Source organism: Haemaphysalis longicornis, unplaced genomic scaffold, assembly GCF_048455015.1.
Source record: "Haemaphysalis longicornis isolate Haplotype H1 unplaced genomic scaffold, Haemaphysalis longicornis Haplotype H1 scaffold_33, whole genome shotgun sequence".
Lineage (NCBI taxonomy): Eukaryota > Metazoa > Arthropoda > Arachnida > Ixodida > Ixodidae > Haemaphysalis > Haemaphysalis longicornis.
Window position 1 is genome coordinate 525431 of NW_027526346.1, and position 25369 is coordinate 550799.

Here is a 25369-nt window from a genome sequence, read left to right on the forward strand (position 1 = left end):
AGCATTGGGTTCGGTGGGCGTACACGTTTAAACCTCCCGCCAGCACAATGGACATGCCAGTCAGTGGAGAATGAAACCTATGGCGGTGCGTCCACGCCCCGCCTTCCCTTTCCTCCACTCTGAACCCTTGCCTGCGTAAGCCGGTAACTGGTTATGTGCACGTGCTTAGAAGTGACAGGCAGCGCCAAAATTGCCGCTCCAAAAGCCCTTCTAGGTGAACAAGAAATAATGGCTAAGGCTGAAAGTTGGGCTAGTTGGTGTTGACTTAGATGCATATTACCAGCGAAAAAACAGACAGGGACGAAGAAAGAAGCAGACGGGACACTCGCTGTCCCGTAATGGCTCGTGTTGAATGGCTCGTGTCGAAATTGCTGTTCATCCCGGAGAAATGGACAGCTGCTAGACGAGTTGAAACTTGGGGAGGCAACAGTGGCGGCAGCGGCTTTCAGTTGTTTGCGCAGGCATTCGCTCTGCTGTTCCGGCGAACGCTCACTCAATTCCCACTGTTTTTCCTCGGAGCGAGCGACACGCGTCTGCACTATAGTGACTTAAAACCTGGAAGGACTCGAGCTTTACTATAGTGGACAGACATATGGTTGTCCGTTTCCCTCCCACGTCTTAGGCATCTCACTTTTCGTGTAACACAGCAACCCGAACCCAAAGTGGTCGGCCATTGAGGACAGCTGGCAGGTCGCATTGAGCCTCGAGACTTCCACACTTAAATTTCCCGCCTGCTCCACGCGCACATCATCGATGGCAGCGTAAAGCCCAGCTGTGCATGCCTGACCCCCTGTTTCCAGTGCGCTCATGAACCGACAACCAGTGATGGTCGTGTGCTTATGCATGAAATACACGGGCGAAAATGCCGCGCGCAAAGCCTTTCGTGCTGAACAATTTGGGGCTAGTTGCTGTGGGCAAGGTGCTTTGTTAACGCTTGATAAGAGCGCTACTGCAGTTGAAAGCCAATTGCGCAACTTGTGAAAGAGGCACCGGTTGTGGCGAGGAGAATATCACTAGTGAAAGCGGGCCCGGCGGTTGTGAGGAGAAGCCCCGCAGCGGCGCCGAGTAATTCGGCTTCACCGGAATGACAACTGCGGGAGTTAGAGATACACTAGTTCGCAGTAAAAACGAAATGGAAACGGAAGTGTAGAAGGCAGGTAAAAGCTGGGCAAAATATAGCAAAGGGTATTCCCGTACAAATAGAGCGGCCCTGATATATGTGGTTTTAAGGAATATTCTTACCAAAAAAAGTGGTTACTGTTATGTGTGAATAAACCCTTACTTGTCAAGAGAACAATTAAGGGCATCCAGCAACTGCGGGCGGCCAAAAGCGGAAGCATTTTAAAACCACTTCATCAATTTCTGTTTCTCGAGATCAAAATTGGTTGGAGTGAGCTGTTGTAATCTAGATGCAGCTTTTTACCGAGGCCGATTGCTGGAGTTTGTGGCTATGCACATTGTTGTCTAGATAGAACATCGATATTGTGGTGGGATGCGCCTACCTCCAGAGCACTATCACCTACATGCGGTCAAATCATTCGTTGTCCAGGTTGTGCAGATCATATATAGCTGAATATTTCCATTGGACACAAAATCTGAAAACCGAACATTATCTATAAAGAGAGATAAAGGAAGCATTGGGAAGACGTCGATATTATATCAGCATGTGTCGCTTTTAACGCACTTGCTTTACTTGCATTTTGAGTTACCCTTCGCAGCCTTCTCTTTACGCGGGATCTTGAAGTCAATATTAGTGTACGTCTCATTCGTGCTACGTCCACATCTTACGTGTTTTAGCGCAATTTTTTCAGTGTAACACATCTGAAAGACTTTCGATTTTCGCTCATGTTTACGCCCAATCACCGACAATCATAGATATTTGTAATTATCGACCATGATACCACCTGTGAACTAATCAATGTATAATGCATCATCAACGGCTCACTTTTCAGAGAAATGTTCATGGCTATCAGACAGACCCAACTCTTCCCTCCGTAACAATGCGTGTATGCAAAACCACATTAAGGAGAAAGTAACTAGCATAGTTGGTGAAAAACACATACGTGTTTGTACCTACCTTGTGCGAAGTCTTGCCAGTTCCACTTGCCCTCAGAAATGTCACTTCGATGTCAATTGAGGACGAGGAAACGGAGCGCTTAGTGTAAAAATATGTAACAAACAGAAATATTGTACTCTATTTCGAAAGAAATAGAAATTGTACTTTCTTCATCTTTATCTCGAAAGCTCACATCTTTTGCAAGATAAACACATGTTAACACAAAGCAAGCTATAGTGTACTCTTTAGATAGTTCCCAGCCCAGACAAGGGACGCTACTCCAGAAGGCCCGAGATAGCTCGGTCCCGAGTTTCCAGCTGCTCCAGTTAAAAAAATAGGGATAGTACAGCATCCAACCAATTCATTTCCCTCCTTATCAAATAACTTTGTATTTGGCGCTCTTTGCCCATGTCGGCCTTGCGCCATTAAACTTAAACCATCATCATCATCATCCAACCAATTCAAGCGACACCGGCGCAATCGCGCGAAGCACGCTTAGCATTATCAGCGCGCCCAGTTTAGGCCGCTTACGCTGAAAAAGCACAGCTTGCACGATCATCCGCGCGCAGCGCCGTCTAGAATAGAGTTGCAATGTGCACTCCTTTATGCAAAGTAGACAACCCAGCTATTCCAGTTAAAACTCCGACCTGGCCCCAGCCTTCTTTTAAAGCTCCGCCCTCTAAAAGCGGCGCGCGGCGGCTCCGATTTTTTCGTTGTTCAGTTCTTCCACTGAAATGCGTTTGCTACGCGGTTTGAGGGCGGCTCCAGTGCAGCTCAGCGCAAGCCCAAACCAAGTAAGCGAAGCAGTTCTGTAGCGAAAGGAACGCGCCCTTCGACTACCAAACGCGACTGGATTTGTTTGCGTGCGGACGGCGGGCATCAGACATCGCCCCAGTTTAGCGTGTCATGAGCGTGTTTCAATATTTTCAGACTGCGTTTTACACGTTGAAGGTGTGTCATCTATCTTCGATTGTGTTTTTGCTGTGTATGGATACGGCTACCATGGGAAATATTGTCTTCTTGGTCGCTCCTATCATCCGGACTAGAGCGAGCAGCACTCCGTTCGGACCGAACCCCCCTCCCCCCTCCGAGGACTGTGGCAGCATTTCAATGACGGTGGCCTGGGGACGTCATTCATCCATTGTTTTCTGCAAAGCTTTGCTACCGGAGCATCAAATGCAAGGGACTTCGTGGCTGCGCCGCTACCCCATCGGCGATGTGAACGCCATTGCAGCCATAGTTGGGTGGGGCTTCGGCCGCTACGCCGCGCCCACGCATGGGTTGGCTGTGTGTGATTGACACGAGAACTCGGAAGAAACCCGGGAGAGATATTGCACGGCCGTTGAACTCGTGACTCTCGTTTTGGTGGCTGCTGCGGCGTGGATCATGGTTCACGGTCGCCGTAGCAGGCATATATCTATCCCGGCATAGTCAGGCATATATCTATCCCGACATAGTTTTTCCTTTAGCGGAGGAGGAACTTCAAGCCTTTTTTCTTCTCTCGAAAGTACTGTGCATTGGCTGTGCAGCCATCTGGCGTCTGATCCCTTTTGCGACGTATTTGAGGCGGCTTTCCCTCCCTTACCGCTGAGGAGCAAGTGTTGCGTGCGCTGCGGTTTCACGCGACGGACACCTTCCACTGAAGCGTTGGTAGCGACCGCACCAGCAACCGCCCTCAGTCGACAGTCAGCTGGTGTGTGTGCGCTATAGGATTACTGCAGACAATTTTTTAACCTATTTTTAGGTGGTTAGCCGGACATGGCTTCCGCAGGTTCTACCATGCGTTTATCCGTCTGCGGCCAGAGCGTACGCTTCAGTCGCGATCACTCGATGGAAAGAAGGCTTCTATCGAGTGAACGTGCTTCAGTTATTGTCTGCTAGCAAAACTTTCTAATGTGGCGTTGCATTACCGTGCGCTTCATTGATCGTCAGCGGGGCAGACGGTTTTCTTGAGGTGTTTCGTGTCACACCATTCTTGAGAAAACTTTACACGCAGGATAGTATGTAATAATCAACGGTGTGTGTCTTTATTGGAGCCGATCTTTACGCATTTCAACGAGTTTTGTCCGGCATCTTCGTCGTCTGGCTGCAAGTGGATCATGCAAACCTTGTGAAGGGAAGATTGATACCGAACGAAACATCGTGACGCCAGAAGGAGAATGAAGGTATAGAGTCCATAAAAAAAACCAACGACTGTGCAGAGCTTCGTCGAGCAAGAGCTCTGAAGAGCAAAGTGAAATAAACAAAACAAATTTGAACAGCTGAGGTTGTTGGTATTGCTTTCTTTGTAGCACATGGACAATTGCGTAACTTACCCGCAATTGAGAGCTTTCAGGAGTGCATGGGCTCCGTATTGAAAATTCACAAAACTTTGAATTGGAAAATAAAAGTTGCAGAATAGTTGGACGAGCATCACTCCGGTTACTGCTCGAATTGGCTCCAGCGAGAAGTGGGAATCAACAGTTAAATGAACCAACGAAGTATTTCTTTTTCGTTATTTCAAAAACATTCGACGACAAAAGAAGTATTCCTACAACGAGTCCAAGGGCTGTCTTCTGGGCCTGCCAATCGCACTAGCGGAGCGACGTCTTTCCTTCTCATGGCAGCGAGGGCGTTCTTCGGGTAGTTCGTCATCACGGCATCGAGTCCGAGTCTGAAAAAAAAACGCAGTATTTGTCATGATATGTAAAGTCAGTTAAAGGCTTTTTTATTCCATAACATCGCAGGAACAGAGACGGCCGAATTTTTATTAACCTGCAGGGGTGGCTCAGTGGCTAAAGCGTTGCGCTGCTGAGCACAAGGTCGCGGGTTGGATTCCCGGCCGCCGCGGCCGCTTTTCAAATGGAGGCGAAAAGCAAAAGCGCCCGTGTGTACGAGATATCGGCGCACGTTAAAGATCCCCAGTTGGTCAAAATTAATCCGAAGCCCTCCGCTACGGTGCGCCTCCGCGCCTGCGTTCCGTGGGCGCGTTAAACCCTACAATCGATCAAATCAATTTTTATTCTGTAGATTCCCATTACCCCACTGGATATACTTACGCATCATTGGCTTGAGACAACAGCAAATGAGCAAATACGTACACTCGCGGTATATTTGAAACTCAGATAATTTACACGTTCGGTTATTTCAGAAATAATAAATAATCGCCGCGGTGGCTCAGTGGCTAAGGCGTTGTGCTGCTGAGCTCGAGGGCGCCATTTCGATTCCCGGCTGCTGTGGCCGCTATTCTGATGGAGGCGAAACCACCCGCGTGTTCGAGATTTCGGGGCACGTTAAAGATCACCAGGTGGTCAAGTTTAATCCGGAGCCTTCCACTACGGTGCCCCTCATCGCGTGCTTTGCGTCGGTGCGTTAAACCCCGCAATAAATCAATCAGAAAGAATAAGTAATAAAAGGATAATAAATATCTGTTAAGATTTTGTTGGCCGGCAATTTCTTTAGTGTACTTAAGAGCCGGTTATTTTCAAACTTCGCCATTCTGTTAAAACGTGCTTTTCCCTTGTTCAGACTTAATATATGTATTCTTTTACCGCGAATATAAAAATTTCAGCTGAGGTAAAAAATAAGTTCGAACGAAAGAACACTCTCAGAACCAACTGGCTGCTCTTCTTGTCATAGAGAAATGTATTGAATACACGTATATGTTGCAAGAAAGGCCACCATCCATTCATATGGCCAATAAACTCATGGGCCTTTCACTTCTTCTATCGGCTCATTTTTTGAACCTTCTTTAACCGCAAACCGGACGCACGACATTTCTCGGCGTACCCCAAAAGATGTCGCCGGAGATGTGAGCACGTGCGGGAGTGCAGGGTACCCCGGACAAGAGAAGGAAATGGAATGTTTCATGCCCAGTGTTCTGGCACTTGGACGCAACGACGACGAGTTAGATGAGGACAGTTGTGTTTGGTGTGCGCCAGGACGGGCAACAGTGGACACGGTCGGTGTTCCAATTGTGGCGCTGAAATTCTGCACGTTTAGAGCGGACCATCTCTGGCACTTTAAGCCAAATAAATCAGCTTTTTGGAGGGAGAAGGGTTGTCTCATAACCATGCGTAATGTGTGCACTTGTGTGTGCACTTGTGTGTGCACGTGCACTTGTGTGTGCACGTGTCGGTAAAGAGCATGTCCTGCAATGTGGGCGAGTGTAGTTCGTGCTTTCGCTTTTAAATGGTACTTACAGCTGGGGTAAAGATCGCGGCGTTTCATTTCCACGAACGAATGTTCTTGTTTGTCTGTTCTGAATTCGTGTATCTATACGCGTGTTTTCTTGCTCCCTCCGGCATAAACCATGTTGAAGTTTCGCGTGTGTTTCCCCTTTTCTTTCCTTCTTACTCCAGTGTCACGTTCGTTAGCAGTATGAGTTCAAATGTGCACGTATCACGGTTCAAGCTTTCCCTGTACCGGTCTTCTAGAACAGTTACGGCCAGGCGACCACCTCCGCCCCGAAGGAAGAGTTGTTGTGAGCACTTAATGCAATGAGACCACGTACATCGAGCATTTATAGTCACTGAGCATCGAGTACTATTATGGTGACCGGCGCTTACTAGTTGGTCTCGGCCCTGGCCTCATCTTTTTCTCCTCATAACAATCCTCATCAATATCTACCTCATCTTCCTCTCATCATCATCAGTGTACGATGGTTCGGGGTTCCGGGATGCCCCTAACATTTACGACGCAACTAAAGGATTTTATTAGAAAACCGCACTGCGCCTTATTCTTGGCATGCCGTAGAGAGCTAGTCAATAAGTTAAGGTACAAAAATCCATGATGATGCGATTCAAACGAAGGCCTAATCTTTATTTGCGCTGCCATTTTCTCCAGAGTAGTATATACGGCAACTTCTGGTAGTTTACACTTCGCGACTATTCAACCAAACGGTGTGGTTCTTTAAACTGTAAGGTTTAAACAAATGGGAGGGGGCTTAATTGGAGTAGATAAATGTCTTGCTTGGGTTAAACACAATTTAAACTCGTAAAGGAGTAAACCCGTAAACGAATACTACATAATGCCTTAATTGATTGCACACACAGCGTCATAGATTCTTTCTCAAAGTTACAATATTATAAAGTTCTAATTAATATAACACCCAGTATTGCGACAGTTTGGGTAAAAAAAAATGCTCCGTAAAATAATATATCTTGAACAAGTAACGCATTAGTACACTTGCGAAAAAATACTGACTTGATATCTCGTGCCATGCTGGACTCCTTGTCGAGTGTCCAAGAAAAGCCTTTGTCAACGTAGCCACAGCCAGATTTTCTACCATCACGGCAAGCGACGATGTCTTCTAGCTGGTATCGTGATGTGTGGAGCAGGCAATTGGTGATTCCGCTCCCTAGCCATCGGTGGCCAAGGATTCCATTTTGAGAAAATGCTCTTCCTACTTCGGCCTGGTCGTCAAACTGGTCAAACCCAAATCCTGTGAAAGAGCATCGACATGTTCTGTTAGTGACCGCCACAACGAAGAAAATCGCGGTGGGAAGTAGGGATGTCCATTAAATAACGCTAATTTTACGTCGTGCCTCGCTGGCACGTTCAATAGCTGATGGTGTCAGAGGAGTTGTTTCAGCTGTTGAATAAATGCAGTCGTAAAATAAAAACGGCGCGCAGCAAGCTCGTTGGGCTGAGTAGGCTCGAGAGAACAGCATACTCGCAAAATAATTCCGTCTAGTTGCATATCGGGCCAGCAATATTATTTAACTGGAGCGCATACCCAGTGCATTTGTGTCATTTCACCTATATTTTATAACACCATGTATCACAACTTGAATTCTCTCCTCCATAATGAATGGCGTTCGCTGGAACTGGCCTTCGCCAATAATTAAAATTGATAAAGGCTTAACTTTAATTACCAATTGATCTTTTAAAGATTCACTTCTTCACACACTTAATTTTGCAATAATAGTGGCTCTTGTTTCCGCTTCTTTCTTGCTCGCGCTTTGATAGGTGTGACTGCGTTTCGTGTTTATTTGGTTTTGTAAATGCATTTTCCAGGCCTTTGTCGTGCCTATAACAATTTTTTTTTGTTCTTCAGCTTCGTCATGTTACGTCATTTTTTTTGTATTATTACTGCACTCTCCGCCAAGGACACTGTACTACGGTGGTAAGCACTGCCTTGTAATTAAATGAATAAATAATCTAATTAATTAATTTATTATAATAAATCCTTATTAATTAAACAATAAAATAAATATCTCAACTGTCGTACTCGACTATCGTGGCGCACGTCGTATTTTGGCGTGGAAACGATCAGCGAAATGTACAATTTCTGTGGCGTTCTTTATGCGGCGCTAAAGCTTATGCACTCACCGATTCGCTTCATCCAATGTTGTGAGTTTGTGTCGTTCCGAATGGCGTCTAGTACCCCTCTGAAAATATCCTTGTCCTTTGGTTTTGTGGTGGACACCAGGACGTCGAGTGTATCATTCGGTGAGACTGCCAGAAAACAAAGACGTACTTAATGCTATGGGGTACAGCAAATAGGGGGAACACATGCAGAAACACGGCAAAACAGCCGCTAGTTTAAAGCGAAGCTTTCTATGCCTGACATGCGCCGTAGATCGCGAAGCCGAAACGCAATGCAAGAAAGCCAACTTTGCATAGGGGTTCCACAAAACGAAGATGATGATAAGCAAAGACACATCAAGCGCCTCCAGTGAAGAACGCTTGCCGTGGTGGTAATCGAACCTCGGTGCCTCGCGTTATGAAGCCGACGTCTGTCCGACTACGCCCTTCCGACACGGTTGAAGCAGTTTGCATTTAGACTTTGCCGTTTGTATTTGGAAGCAGTTTGGACTTTGACTCAGGTTGCATGAGCAAAAGCGCCGTTTAACCATGTTTCTCTTATGGAAGGGGGTTTGGCTTTTTTAAGTAAGATTATCTCACGAACTACAATTTCACTAGGGAAAACATAGGGTACTTAGGAGAATATGCATGAATCTATAAATAGGAAATGATAGACTCACTTTTCGCTTCAGCCATCGTCGTCATCATTGTCATCATAATCAGCGTATCAATGTTCACAGGCCGGCGAAAGCTACTCTCAAAGACTCCGAGCCGCACCTATCCTGCGGTGCCCGAGTACACTAGTTGCCCCCGAATTTTTATTTCTTCCCTCCGACGAGCTGATAGTCATGCCCTATACGTCTAGTCTCGTCTCTCGGTGGCCGCTCTGTTATATAAATAGGCCGCCTGATGTCACTTCACATAAAATAAGTGGCCCAAGTGCACTACTCTTTAATTTCAGGTAGGACGTCTTCCACCCGAGATTGTTCCCTCATACAAGACGCTCGTTTACTGTGCCTAAGCTTTGCTCCTATCATCGTTTTTCCACAGCTGATTGGGCTGACCCTCCTGTACTTGAATTGAATGTGTTTAGTAAGCAGCCAAGTTTTATTCCCGCAAGTCATCACCCGAGTACGCATTCGTTGCACGCCATTATGTTCAGTGACAAAGTATAAGCGTTGAACAGATACATTACGAAGCTTGGGGAATGCAATCCAACTCTACAGTGCTGATGCATTCCCAGAAGAAGTTTTCAAGCTCCTCGAGTACGATGCTTCCTCCAACTTTTGCGTTAAGCACGGTTGTGGCGTTGTCCCCTGCCGCTATCGTATCTCTTCATACCTTATGCACCGCTTCCATTCCGTACTTATTTGCTAGTTGCAGCAATGCGTGGCGTGCCTCGAGTGAACTTGACTGCACGTGAGTAAGACAGGTGCACTGCAGCCGTAGAGACCTCTGATTCGGGAGAAGAAGCGGTGTGGGCAGGCAGTGTCGCTGTTAAAGCATCACGCACACAAAGATGGAGAAACGAAGGCGAATAGAGGCAAACACCGCGTCGCAGTAAAATAGCTTCTGAAAGCGACTCGCGGCAAGAAGACGGAGAAACGAAGGCGAATCAACAGGCGGATGTGCAATGTTTCAATAAAGAAGCTGTTATTAAGTATCTATAGGGTTTCGCCTTCAAGGCTGATAAGCAGACTCACGTGAGTGCACGCGTTCCCATTCGTGTGTCCTTCTTATCGCCTTCACCTTTCTTTATTTCATGAACCCCACTTCCCCAGTGCAGGGTAGAAAACCAGGCTCTACACATCGTTGAACTCTCGGTCTTTAAATTTGCCTTTATCCTATCCTCTCCCAGTATTTTGTTTTCATATAAATTTGTCCATCCCCTTCGTTTTCCCTTTCGGGAAGAAATAAAGTTTATTTAGTTCAAATATGAAATTATTCGGCTGTTTTTGTTGTTCTTCGCTCTTAAATGACTGATTGTAGCCATGGAAATCGAGGATTAGGCTCATAAGAGATTTAGAATCCATACCAGTTGCGCGTCAATTGAGCCAACTGCGAGAACAACGAACTTTTGCTCTATTTTAGTGCAGTTATTTTGAAATGCACCAGCTCACCATTTTTCCAGAGATGCCCAATCAGCTTCTTGCCGATGTCGACCCCAGCTTCGTACTGATTGCCTTTATTTATTCCTGAAGTCTTCAGATCCAGAACAAGCAGTGTAATCTTTCCTTTAAGTTTGCCTCCATCTGCAGCGGAAGGGGAGAGCAAGTTTTGTAAGGCGTATTTCTGTAGACTTACAAAGAAGTGCCAAATAAAATTGTATTCAGCACAATGGCACATTGCTAGGAGAATTTTCTTTCACACAACACCTTAATTTTTGGCAAACAATGTTTGTGAACGCCAAATTTTCTGCCCGACATTACTTTTAGCCAACATTTAGACAGTGTTGTTCAGGGGCATGAAAGGGAAGGGGGAATTTGAGCAATGCGCAGATCATATAACAACGGCAAATCTACACCTCGAATATTTCCCTTACAATGTACTTAGAATATAATTTAGCTGTTCATTTATATGTAAAATAATCACAAAGGCATTATTATTAGTAATACAAGCAGTACATGTATTACTTACCAGAAACTCTGAATAATATTCCTGCAAATGGGCTAGCATCATTTGAGGAAATCTGCAACGGCCAACTTCAGAATGCTTACTTAGACCCGTAACGGCGCGCATGTAGTCCAGGTATTCCGTGAATGGAGTACGGCGTGTGCATATTCGGAAGCAGTCACAGGGAACTCCGTGGTACATCTCCGTTGCTCTTCCGCTGCCCGCAAACTGTACGTCGACTTCCAGAGCGTTGGCACCACTTTTTACAAAGGACTCCACATCGCTTATCGAGTTCACCATGTGACCAATCACGTAAAATGGGCGTTGCGTCGCTGCTGAGCTCTACATATAGAAATGGAAAGCCAGTAAGACGTAAGTTGATTCATTTTCCCTCTGTAGCTGCGGTTGGGAAAAGTGAAACTGGGTGGTTTAGTATATTTACGTGACGACGAAGCACAATGCAATATAAAATCCCGCCTGAAACAAATTGGCTAATAAACGCTTTTTCGCAGCGCGAATTTTGCAGAACTAGCCACAAAAATTTAAAGCGCTAACCACATGAAGCGATTTTGCAAGTGATTAGGAAGTGACGCGACTAGCGACGAACTACTTTTCGCCGCGGACCAAATCGCTCATCAAATCGCTTGGTTCTGGATCGCCAGAAAACCTCGCTCACCTCCCGGAAGTGTCCCCAGCGACTAGACAACAGGAGAGTCTTAAGGGGCGAAACTTCCGACTTAGGAAGAGAACGAGGGGAAGGGGTGAGTGGCGGCACACTGTATCCTAGAAAAGTACGACCTTCTGCTGTACGACTGAACTGCGTTTATTTCCAGTATTTTATGACAACTGATTACATAAAAAACCTTACTGCCGTGCGTACTTCAATAATCGTATTGGGCGCTGGGCGGCAACATTAGTAGAGAGTTTTAGCATAGCGTGCTCCGTCCGCTAACGCTACGGCGGCGGGTAGCGGGGCTCGACTGGGGAGAGCAAATTCGTCACGGTGGGGTGGATTAGTTCCGCGCGGCCTGCCTTCGCCAGGCCCGCTCTTTCCCTCCGCTAAGGGGCAACCTCCTCGCACTCCCCGCGCGCGCATGCGCAGTCCGGTCCCGCTACCCGCTAACCTTAGCGTAGCGTACGGGAGCCGCTATGCTAAAACTCTCTAGTATCCCACGTCGCGTCGCTCGCGCGATCGCTCTCGTGTGGCTGCCATAACGAGCGATTGGGACGAGCGATTGCTGATCCCTGTCGCATCGCTCGCCGCGTCACTCGCAAAAGTCGCTGCTTGTGGTTCCTGCTTAACGGTGACACTCAAGGGCCCTGCGAACAAACAGCATCGTATGATTAAATGGACTGATGCCTAAAGATTTCATTTCGCTGTCCCCAGCGTGCAAATGCCTCCACCTTTTCAATCGTGCTCAGATATGCCGCAAGATATACAACATGTTGCAACAAGCTCTTGGAAAGACTGTAGTTAACCTCCACCTTAGTAAACAAGCAGGTGCCCTGCATTCCTTGTTGTCTAACATTATTGCCTTCCTCAGTTGCTCGCGTCATGGTCGTAGTCCCACATACGTGTAGGAGACACCTGCATCGTACAATAGAACGCACTTGATTGATTGATTGATTGATTGATTGATTGATTGATTGATTGATTGATTGATTGATTGATTGATTGATTGATTGATTGATTGATTGATTGATTGATTGATTGATTGATTGATTGATTGATTGATTGCGCCAAAATTACATCTAGGCGCTCGGTCGGGCACTTGTGGACGGCTCCGGAATAATTTTGAACTGGGGATCTTTACCGTGCGCCCAAACATCGACCCACGGATGTTTTCGCTTATTGCCTCAATGGGTTTCGAAAATAATTTCACCACCTTCCCGTAGGGGAACCCTGAGTAGTATTCGAAGCAGCCATGGGGTCAACGGAAGTTCCCATTAGTTTTCAGTTCGTCGTGTCCGTTGACGTTCAGCTTCGCGTGCCTTTGTTGTATCAGTAGCTTCTTGACGTAGTTTGAATGAGTGAAGGACATAAGGCGCGTTCGAAGCACATTCTCCCGTCTCGGTTGGTAACAAAGTGGGAAGAGCGCCACGTACTTCCCGTTGCGGCCAGAGAGTCGTGGGATCGAAACCCGGCGCCGACTAACTATTTCTATTGGACTGCGCTGACGTCACCCCAAACGCTGACGGGTCCGAAGAGACGCGCATGCGCAGTACAGTGCGGACGGCGGACAACGACAACGAGGGAGGGAGGCACACAGCCCCGAGCATGAGATGTTTCGCATTTAATAAATGTTTTCTCTTTCTCTCTCCGTCTCCCTCAGAGAAGTAGCCACAGCGGCCGGGATTGAACGGCTCGGAGGGTTTACCAGAACAACTCCTTAGCCCCTGAGCCACCGCGGCGTGTATAACGCACTTGTGCGGCCATACCGTTACTTGGGCGTTGAAGTTGTCACAACTTGTTGCGATTACGTTACACATGTTCATCATGTCACCGTGCACTGCCCTGGACTAGGTTGCATCGCAGAACAAAGTTTGATACAAAAGAACTGAATGGTTTATTGGCCGATGAAGCTGGCGTCATTTTTCGATGTGGCGTTGGAGTTGGTGCTAAAGGCCTTTGTTTATATAAATTCTGCAACTCTATGTTACACTTGCATAACTACCTCCTGACATCTCCGAAAAGGAAAAAAATTTTATTAGAAAGATATCAACTGTAGCTGCTTTACTTTGAGAAATCGACGTTATATTGAAGGTATAGTTCTTTGTATTTCATTAACGAACTGAACTGTTTTGCGAGTGTTCTTACTTTCCTTTTGAACGGGTTTGCGTGAGTGAGATGATCATGGTTCTCTGAATAGTGCGGTGTTCATTATCCAAATGTGCCCTAATAGAAAATCCAGCGTCGCAACTGAAATATTGAGGAACAACAAGGCTGAAAGTATGGCGCGCGGGAAAGTGGGTTCTAATCCCATGGGATAGAGAGAGAGTTATAGTGAAAAAAAAAAAGAAATTATCTATGCTGGCGCCAACCTAGATTCCGGAATAACGATGAGGCAGTTATTTGGAAAACAACCATGCAAAAGGTCCAGAAATTGAGTATTGGTATTTATGCCTACATAGAAGAGTTCTGTTAAGGGTAAGGCCTTAGATGTGTCATCGAACACGAAAAGTGGCCGTAGTTGCCTTTCGTCATCACATGAATGCTACCAAAATTGAAGCAGGTGCTAAGGTAACATACATAAATAGATAACATTTTCGTTTGCGTGGAATTTGAAACCGGTCGCCAGCGCAGCAACCACCAGGGCTAACCACGGCGCTAACCGAGCAGTGTGGCAGAATGGAACACGAATTAGCCTAATTCGTGTCGCGTGACAGGTGAACGTGACGGCAAGTGCATAAAACAGCTGCGCGCACATGTGAGCTCTTGCTGTGGCGCATCTGCCACTTGAATTGCGATCAGCCTACTTGTCAGGGTAACTCGCATCAAAAGAAGAAACGAAAAGAATAAAGAGTCACAAACACGATGCACCAGTGATGTCTTGGATCATAACTGGTTTTCGCTTTCAAATGACGGAGCAGGCGTAGGTGCGCAAGAAGTTTTTTAACAGCACAGCTGTTAAGGCCAACACAAGTCCGTCCGGAGAACACAGCGCACGTGAGCGCGTGCTTCGCGGTGACCGCCCGGCGTCGCCCAGGCTTCCATGTGGGCTTAATTACGCCATGGATCCGCACCGCCGAAAACCATGACGACGAATTTGTCAAGTCGTCCCTTCACAATGCACACGTTGAACCGGTCCCCGGACCAGCTGACGAAGAAGTTGAGGTCGACCGAGGTGAGGATGCGCCACAAATGGATTTGCCCTCCGCGGCTGTGCCGTCAGAAGATCACGACGAAGGAGGTGACGATGATTGCTACTTAATAAAACACGCTACGTATTTTACTGGTCTTTGCTTTGCAGTGCCGCACAAAACGGCTTTGCACTGGTGGGGTCCGGCTGCTCCATCTCTCACTGGATCCATGGTCAGTGTGGGGAGAAGGTAGGTCGACCCCAGATCTGCTTTTTCTCCAGCCATGAGCACCACTAGTTCAAGCTGCGCCAATTTTATAAACTTCCTTGGGCTACTTATACGCAGTCATTTTGGTCTGTGACTCGATTCAGCACTCCGGCCAAAGTTAAACTGAAATTGCGGAATAGTCTTATATACCCACAGCCAAATCAAATGGTCTAAGTCCGGTGTTAATGTTCATACTTGTCAACATCGTTGAACAAGATGAAGACATTACGCAAATATAAGCCAGGAAATCAATACAGCAGTGATATTTGCAGTGTTCCTTTACAAAAAATCCACGGATGCTTGACGTTTGCGATAGAAAATAAAATACTACATATACTGCAGAAAACCACCGCCTGCTGTTGCCCGCGCTACCTGGCGGCATTTAAAAAAATCAATCGGGATTACCAACGAAAGGTTCCACTAGATAGGTTCCACGTTCCGCTTGGAACGCTGGTGGAGTGTGGCAACGTGGTTCTATAAACATTGTAGTCGGGTGCCTCGATTCACGCGCGTCTCCCCCGGACGGCAGCGCTGGAATCGAGGCACTCGACTTGGAGCAGTGGAACGCGGTAAATTTAAATTGGCTTCAGCAAAGCTCTAGCGTGTTATCTTGGGAGGAACTAGACGGGAGAAGAACCGTCGACTATCGTCTTTCGTCGAGATTTGCAACGAAAAGAGTAGATACGCGGCCAATTTTTTTCTTCGGGTAATCGGTAGTTATATTCCAAGGCAAAATATTTATTTAATCATACTGGAAGAAAGCTGCCACTGACCAGCCACGTTTTACCACATCATGCGTTGTTTATGTGTTTGCAAACCGAGTTAAACAATTTATGACATATGTAGAAGATTGCCATGAACATAGTGAACATCGCAAACATTTGTGCGCGGAAACCAGACACACGAACAGTACTGAAATGCTCACAATTTGTTCAATTTTCCAGATAACACTTCTCTCAGTGATCGATACACTCCACACTCACATGCCGCATTGTGGCCACCGTTGCCAAAACCCCCGAAAAGCGATTAGATCATTAGTAATGGGTTAATTTGTTCAAAGAAAATTAATAAGGCACAAGCCTCTGACAACTGAGATATTGCCGTGGATTGAACATCTATATGCGTGGATCCCCTCCGTTTTTTAACTATAGTATGGCAGAAAATGTCGATAATGCAGCAGATGTATCTTAGTTCCTTCGGTAGGACGAATAATGACCTCCTCTGCTTCGTTTCTTTTGAATGATCAGTATTTTGCAAATTTACAGTTGTCCGTAGTATTTAAACGATACTACTTCTGGTGGGGTAGTTTCCTGTACCACACAAAAAGTAATATCACGCACGATGGCAACAAGTGGGGTAAATCCATGTGTCTGTAATCCATGACATGTTTGAAACCATTAAATGTACGAATCCACAAAAACAAGCTCATTCACACCATACCTATTTACATTTTATAATAACAATTAGGACGCAACTACTTCTGAAATGCAAAAAGAAAGCTTCGCCTTGTTGCGGCATCAAGCGAAAACCAGCACTCTAATAGCACGCGTATAAAGCAAGTAGAAACCGTTGACAGCAGCTACTCACCATTCTGGGCACAAATACAAAAAGGGCAAGGCATGGTAAAACAAAGCGGAAACAGCCACCAGCTGTTTGAGAGGAGTCCATTGCTGAGGGGTATATGTACCTGTCGGTAGCACAGAATTACGGAAAAGTAGCAGCGCTGAAATGCAGTCGCTACACCAAGTAGTTTGATTGCAAAAGAATGGGCGTCACCTTTGGATGCGGCGAACTTGATGCGGCTGCATGCTCTATATGTGCATACAGTGTACGGCTTTTACAACTAATCTATTCAGGTTAAGCTGACAAAGTACCGTCCCAACCATATCTCTAATAGGTGTTTTTTACAGATGCACTTCCTTCTCTGCAGCTGTTGTCGTTTAAGAGCAATAACGACATCCAGGTGTTACCAATGTTCTGAATTACAGGAGTGCTTCTTGTTATCGCGTTATTGAGGAGAAGGAATAGCTTTATTGCCAGAGGGGGCATGATTGCCCTGATGGAAATGAGAGGGACACGAAGGGAGGGAGGTAATAATCGAAAAGATATCAATGTACAAGGATGAATCGCTTAAATTGGAAGAGAGCATTTTATTTAATTTATTGATTGATTGATTGATTGATTGATTGATTGTGGGGTTTAACGCGCCGACACAATGCAGGCGATGAGGAGCGCTGTAGTGCAGGGCTCCGGATCAACTTTGACCACGTGGGGATCCTTGGCGTGCGCCGAAATCTCGTACACACCGGCGTTTTCGCTTTTCCCCTCCACCGAAAAGCGGCCGCCGGGACGGGGAATCGAACCCGCGTCCTCGTGCTCAGCAGGGCAACGCCTTAGGCACTGAACCACCACGGCGGGTAAGAGAGCATTTTAAAGTTTGTGGTTCCGTGTATGTAGATATAATTCGTAGATTTCGTGAAGATATAGGTGCTCAAAAACATTTATGACAGGCGTCGGTCTAGGTTATGAGGTTGTAGAGGCCACTGGTTAGTGAGAATTCAGCTATTTTCACTAGCGCTGAGGGGTCTTCTCGAACGCACGGCAAGGGCGCTTCTTCATCTGCGGGTGGAGAGCCGAGTTCCAATAATAAGTCGCGACCAGCCGTGCCCACAGTGCCATATCAAATGATATAGTTTAAAGGTGCACGGCTCGTCACAATAGTGGCAGCGTTGGATGTCCGAGCTGGCTCCGTGGGTCCATTTATGTACTACAAGAGGGGCTAGTGCCGTGCTAGCGCCGATTTTATTAACTATCACTTCCCCCGAGCGGGTGAGCGTCAGGAGCGGGCCTAGTACACCCACTGGGGTGTTATCGTGACCCCTCTTGCGACTCTCAGCCTTGAATTTCCACAGGTAAAATTGCTAATCAACAATAGTATGCAACACTATCTCGATTACGTAGAGCCCTGGCTCCACCCTTCTCATTTCGCCGCGTGATAAAGGTGTCCAGATGGTCAGAATCAATCCGTAGGCGCGCATCACTACGGCGCCCATCGTTGCCCAGGTGCAACATCGGTGCGTAAAACTTCCCAATTTCGAATTTAAGAAATACTCTCGCAGTTACGTTCTAGTCTTCTACACGCTTTGCGTTTCTTTCTAAGACGCCGAGTACAAGTGCGCGCCCCCTACTCGTTCTTTACACCTTCCCCGTCCAGCGTTGCCGCACCGGCGTCCTTCAAATCTTGTGAAGTCCTCTCGCGGTCGCCCTCTTTCATGAGCCTTGGCCTCGCAACCCTCGTGCGACCTTCAGCTCGTGGCTCCACTCTTCGAGAGTTTCATTGCGGATCGCATCTTTTCTCCTCTCCTCCTCCCCAAAGCGGGTGGCGAGGCCATCGCCGCCCAGGTAGAAAGGCCCGTCTCATGCGTCCTCACCCTTCGTTTTACCTCCTACAATTGCACGTATGAGAAGGCGAGTTCCACAAGCGTCAGTGACACCAGGCGTTAAGTTATCCCTGCGGCAGCAACGGAAATCCTGCGATAACAGAACGCGCAGACTTTGCTATGCTATCACTGGGGTGAAGAGGGGCCAAGAGGGTTTAATCGCCTATGGCACGCACGCACTCGGCATCCGGTGCTGCATTACTTCACTCCAGATTGTGAGAGCGTGGCTCCGCTCTTGACGCCATGGCAATTATACTGCCATCTACGATGAATCAGCAGCATACTTTCAAGGGGAGTGAATTGCGTTGTTTGGTGTTCGCAGATTATCCTTGTGCTTTCTTTTGATTCTATTTGTGTGACCGTGCGTGCGCGGTGTTTGTGTGGGCCCACTAAGCCTTTTGCCTTGACAAGTGACTAATTTAACGCTTTACATAGACTTTATGCTTCCTTTCCTAATAATACTTATAAACTACAATCATTGTTCAAAAATGATATATAAATTGCGCCCTACTGGGGTACTTAGAGTATATTTTTTGTTGTGATGTTATTGTGCCACCTTTTGAGATTTGGATAGACGCACAGACGGATGTGCTTAATAATTTGGTTACCTATTTATTTACGCGTGGTATTAGAAAATGTTTCGGTGTGTTGTCATCGGCCTCAGCGCACCAACGAACTTTCGTAATAAAAAAAGCGCGAAGACAAAATAACTGTTCAACGAACATGGCAAACACAACTATAATAATGCATAACCGAGCCGCAACATAAACAAAGAACATAGTGGTAAAAAGGTTCTTGATAAATTAACCCGGCGTTAGAGCGGAGATACTGCTAAAAACTTCTAGTTTCGCCTCTCAGTATCCGCTCTGTTTCTACCCCGGTTTTCCAATAGTTGCCAATCTCCCACATTACATGGCCAGCCAAGCTCCACTTTAGCTAAATTTGTACTTAGATGTCTTGCAGGAGACCTTCTTCACTAATCCTCGACGATCGTCTCTTACCCCTAAGGGTTACTTCTAATGCCACGTCGGGGCGACTACAGCCTTCTTTGAAGATCTTTAGTAAGGACTCATGTTTCTGACGTATAAGCCATCGCTAGACATTGAAGGAAGGATGAACGGCTATACAAAAAACGTAGGAAAACAAGCTGGCTTTTGTAGTTTTTGGTTTGAAGTTAATCATTATCAACAACCAGTTTACGTGAGCAGCAGCACAAACACCTCCTTGAAGGAAGGCCTTGCCAAGCAGCGTTCACGGAATAATTCAAGGTGCATTTAACCCGCCGTGGTGGCTCTGTGGTTGAGGCGTTGTACTACTGAGCCTAAGAACGCGGGTTCTATCTCAGCCACGGTGGCTGCATTTCTGATGCAGCTGAAAGGCGGAAACGCCAGTGCGTTGAGATGTCGGCGCATTTTAAAGATCTCCAGGTAGTCAAAATTAATCTGGAGCTCTCTACGGTGTGCCTCAAACCCCAGGTGTAGCTTCGGCGAGTTAAACCCCACAATCGAATTAGCATCAAAATGCATTTATTGAGATGCAACGTTAATGTTAATTTTGAAGCATCTTAATTATCCCTTAAGTGCGAATACACAAGGTGAGAAACGGACGCAAAAAATACAACAGAAGCGCAGCAACAAACCACAGAGGGTACTTTCAGTTTTTTTTTAAGTTTGAATTTACTTCATTTTGTCGTACAAGAAGAATGTGTACAATACAAGATTTCAGAAGGACGTCCCAGAGTCAGAGACTGAAGGGGGGACCTCATGTTATTTATTAAACAGACAGAAGCATATGTTATAAGCAGAAATATATCAATCACAGAAACGCAAAATACGGTCAGCACGATAAATTACGATATATATGCAACAACGTAATAAGCAAGAAACATATTTGCAATGGAAGGAAAAAAGAAACAAAACAAGTATCAGCAAGATAAATTACTGTATATATGCAAGAACATCGTAAGCAAGAAACATGTTAGTAATGCAAGGAATAAAGAAACAAAACTCAACATGATACAACCACGTCAAATTATTCAGGTTGGAATAAGAACGGCCGCACAGTATTTTTCGATGTATAGGCGGTACCGGATGTTTTATTACAGAGCGGTAGCGTCTTCCAAAAGTGTATAGCCGAAAGGTTATTTGAAAACTTTCAGTAGTTCGTAGTTACTTTCGGCAATAAATATTTCATGGTTAAAGAAAACAGAGAGGAGTTACCACGAGAAAATTGGTCAGTACTAAGTAATTGAAAGGGGAGGTTTCCATCAATGAAATTATAAACTAATAGGCCACTGGAATAGTTAAATTCTGAAACCGACAAGACATTATGGGTACGAAGGGAGGAAAATGCGTTCGATTGGAAGTGGCTAAAGGTTATATTTCGAATAGCTTCATTTTAAATATGTTGCAGTGGAGATCAATCAGTTTTTTATGTATTTCCCCAGCATGATATGCAATATGCTATGTGACTGTGTAAGAATGCGTAGTAAAGTAAGATAAGGATGCGTTCACTAAAAAATAACCAACTTTATAGAGCACTCAATACCGTAAGCTGTTTTTCTTGCTATTGATGCGATATGGTTATTGAATTTCAAGTTCTTGTCAATTTCTACACCAAGAAATGTCACACAGTCACACGGAAAGAGTAGATTGGAATCAAGGGTAGTGTGAGGACGTCCGGAAACGGCCCTTTCATGCGACGTGAAGATCAGGAATTTTGATTTGGCAGCCTTAATGCTCAGCAAGTTATTTTTACACTATGTCACTAAATTAAATGAATCGGTATTGAGTTTATCTACTAATGAACCAAGACACTTAACTGACGTAAAACTGTTGTGTCGTGAGCGTTAATTATGCTGTTAGAATAATTAACACACAGAGGAAGATCATTAATATGAATTAGAAACAATAATGGGCCAAGGGTTGACCACTGAGGGACACTAATATTTTTACCTTATTTCGAGAGTAACAATTTGACACACATACGACTTGTTCTCTATTAAGCAGGTAACTTTGTATTATATTGAGGGTAGGGTCGGTTATACCAATCGAGTTTAGTTTGTTAAACAATATCTTACGGTTAATGGAATCAAATGCCTTTGAAAAGTCAATAAACAAAGGGCCGAAAAATTCTCCCGTGTCTATTGCAGCTTTGATTTCACCGATTAAAGAAACTAGGGCGAGGTCCGTTGAGCAACCAGCTCTGAAACGAAACTGATACGGCGGCAGGATATTAACTTTGTTTAAGTACTTCATTAGCCGTTCAACTAAGAGCTTTTCTATTATATTACTAAAAAATGACAAAATGGAAACTGGGCGATAGAAGCATGGCATTTATCACCTTTCTTGAAAACAGGAACTAGTTCAGATTTTTTCAAAACTGTCGGAAATAAGCCTGTTTTGAAGATGAGGTTAACGAGGTATGAAAAAATACCCGAAATATATTTTGCGATAAGTTTGACATGGCAAGAGTGAGAGTTGTCAAGGCCGGGCCCAGTGTTCTTCAGTGTGCGTATGACAGCACAAACTTCCTTGGGCGTTGTAGGAAAAAGAAAAAAAAAAGACTGTGGGGAAGGTGGGGGTAATTGGTCTAAAAGATTACATCAGAATGAGCTTGCTCGAACACAAAAGCATCTGCAAAGCCGTTTGCCATGTCCTGTGGGTCCTTGTAAGTGACGTTTTCAGTGTTAACCACGGTTACTGGAGCGTTAGAGCGATTTAAGCCGGAGAAGATAGTTATAACTTGCCATTGTCTTTTGACGTTGTTCTCAAACGGTCGATTGCATTTTCAAAGTACTTCATTTTGGCTTACTTAAGTAGTGCTCTTAACACGTTGCAGTACAGTTTGTAACGTTTTTTAAGTCGTTAGTTATAGGTTTGCTTTTTTTGTCTTTTTATACATGTTTTATTTTTTCCGCATGCATTTAGGAAAACCGTTCGTCATCCAGTCGTTCCGAGGACCAGATAACCTATCCTGGCGGGTAGTGACGTTTCTGAGTCTAGTGCACGAGCTATATTATCAGAAAAGGTATTAAATGCATCATCAGGGTTAAAGAAGTTACTACTTCGCAGTTCAAATTACGGATGAGTTCAACAATAATAGATGAATCTACCTTGCTATTCGTTACCTGCAAGTGATCTTCATTGACAGAGGAATTGATTCGGACAAAAACAGGGTAATGATCAGTTGTGGAAACTTCAAGTACGCCAGCATTGGGGGGAGTTATCAAGTTCGATAATGCGTGTTCTATGAGCGTGCCCTGTCCGTTATCGACACAGCGGGTTGGAATGTCAACGATACATTCGAACCCATGACCATTCAGACAATTTTTATATTCATTGCAAGGGCCGTTATTTTCGAATAGGGTAATGTTTATAACTCCCAAGATGATCGCATTTTTGCGTTCTGATGTTAGTGTAGGCAACGTATCACTTAAAGCCAAGGAAAACTCGGCAATGAAAGATGACGGCGAACGGTAAATGCATCCGAAGATAAGTTTTTTGTATCCAGCAAGAATATTTGTTCATCGAATTCAATTCAAATATACTCGCAGTTGGCTTGCGTAATTTGACTCGCAGTTGGCTTGCGTACTGTAGTGATTGCAAAACAAATATGCCTGCGCCACAATGGCTGCTATTGCCTCGATGACAATATTTAGAATAATACGAAGGGAAACCGTACAAGTCTATCGTTTGGGGTTAACCATGTTACACTGATGCAGACTACCGAGAATGGGTATTTTATGGACGATAGAAGGTTGGTGATATCGTCAGCATGCTTGTGTAGGCTTCGCGCATTAAAATGAATAAGTGATCTGCAGGGAACCGAGAAATATGAAGCAAGTTCGGAGGGTGAAAGGTTGGATGCGACTTTGAAGCGATCCAATTGTAAGCTAGGCCCAGAGCAAGAGGCTAGGAAAAGATCCCTAGGTCAGAATCGGACATGATGGTTTTTCTCGTTTTTGAGTGCCACAGCTTTCCCAAACAACCGTTTGTTATAGGGTGATAAGTGCTCACTTATGTACACGGGTGCTGGGATACATCAAGACTTCGCGTATCCCGCCGGACCATACGAGCCGTCTTCACAAATTCGTTCTTCTTTGCTCGGGAGCAAAAGTGGGCAATTATGTTGCACTGTTCTGATGTGGCCAGCACGCGATGAACGATGTCCAGATCCGAAGGCGAGATCGGGCACTTGGCCAGGTTGCCTATCGAAACAACAATCGCGCTACAATCCTCGCCTTGCGCTGTTGGAATCCCCGTGATTTCCACGTTGTTCAAGCGGGTGTATTGTCCCAAGTCGGCAACTCTTTCCGCGAGCGCATCGCTTTCAATCTTTAGTATTTCGTTTGCGGCGAAAAGTTCCCGCTGCCTGTGTACTAGGTTTTTTTTCAGTGATTTCATTAATCATTGAGAGGATTTCGTGCGTATTCGTGATATTAGTATTCAGCGTGCCAACGTGGACGCCTGCCTCTTGCAGTTTAGCTATCACACCTGCAACGAGCTTAGCCACAAGATTGTTCAGCATGGCGTCAAAATTCGCTTCGACCTCTTCAACTTTTCTCGCCAGTTCAGCATTGGTAACCGTTGTTGTACCGAAAGTTGTGACAGCTGGGCAAACACAAACAGGGGAAAGTTGCTCTTAATAGCAGCAGCTTTTTCGGCAATAGCACTTCTAACATCCAGCGTTACGAGTACACAGTGAAGGGAACTAACCTGAAGAAAGCAGGGAACACAATTAGGCGGTGCGCAGATACCCGCAACCACTAGTGCTATGAGTGAGACGCTGTGGTGATGCGCCACTTATGAAGGAGCATGCGGACAGGCAGCGAAGGCGCCGTGGGAGGGGCCCAGTAACAGTCGCCACACAGCGGGATCCGGGAGCAGTCCAGGACGTTGTCACGGCACTTGAGGGTACGTGCGGAAGCGGCCGATTGTCGACGTTGATACAGCCCGCAGAAAACAAGGAACACAATTAGGCGGTGCGCAGATACTCGCAACCACTGCTGCTATCATGCCCTTGGTTATGATGTGGTGTTTGCATGTGCTGTTGCTGTCTGGCTGCCATATAATAGATTTGTTCGTTCTCGGGAATAAAACTATTTATAATTTATACATTCACACATTTTGCACCCACTGAGCGATATTGCCGATATTGCAGTATTGTTATAAGGCTCAACTAAACGGCAACAGTGGCAATAATACAGAATAAAAACAAGAATAAGAACTGAAGTTAAAAGGATAGACAACCGATTTTTTTGCGTGCCTGTCCTTTTAGCTCGTACGAATGCCAGCATTTTACTTACTAGGGTGACCGCACTAAATTTCCTAATAAACAGGCGGAAATAACTTTAGCTTGGGGCGAAACTTTCTGAAGTCTGAAAGGTGGTGACATTTGGTGTCTAAACGTGATCCTACCTTATGTGTCCAAACAATTCCGTTGATTTAAACACGTGATTCACAAACCGCTAGAAGTAATAGGAAAGCTTGCACATTATCGGTGCTTTAGCCCAGGACATGTATTTAACACCTCTCTTTTTCGAACGTTCAGTTAAAAGTATGTAGCAGCATGGCTCACTGCCATGGGGGTCAGAATTTCTTTTGCCAAGACACGTGTGGCTGGTAGATCTAAAGATTGCGATTTTAAAAGTTCTAGACCACTATCACCAAAATTGTTTTGTGTTAAGGTGTTTTAGGTAATTACCTTTCACTTGGAACCAAAAAAATACTCCACAAAAATTGGTAGTCTGTCCCTTCGAACGAAGCATAGAAGCGCGAAATGTTATCGAAGGCTTGCATGAACAAAGAAGACAAGCGATTATCCTCTGTGTTTTCGTGATTCTTCGTCCACCGTTTCAGCTGTTATCTCTAATGCGTGCACGTTCCCGGGTTTTTGAACCGGA

The 25369-nt window shown here is 45.5% G+C and overlaps 1 protein-coding gene across 2 annotated transcripts; it reads right to left on the reverse strand.

The window, feature by feature from the left end:
* Positions 1–4077: 4077 nt before the first annotated feature.
* On the reverse strand, positions 4078–24307 carry LOC144177853 (dermonecrotic toxin StSicTox-betaIC1-like). 2 transcript variants are annotated; one of them, XM_077705434.1, is made up of 7 exons: positions 24183–24307; positions 16613–16712; positions 11062–11299; positions 10465–10596; positions 8369–8494; positions 7241–7478; positions 4078–4709 (listed from the first exon to the last, which is right to left on the reverse strand). In XM_077705434.1, the coding sequence occupies exons 2-7, from the start codon at positions 16691–16693 to the stop codon at positions 4556–4558; spliced, it is 969 nt and encodes a 322-aa protein (XP_077561560.1). In that variant the 5' UTR covers positions 16694–16712; positions 24183–24307; the 3' UTR covers positions 4078–4555. The 2 variants fall into 2 exon arrangements, with proteins under 2 accessions (XP_077561560.1, XP_077561561.1); XM_077705435.1 differs by lacking the exon at positions 16613–16712 and having other exon boundaries at positions 24183–24277.
* Between the last annotated feature and the right edge of the window lie 1062 nt (positions 24308–25369).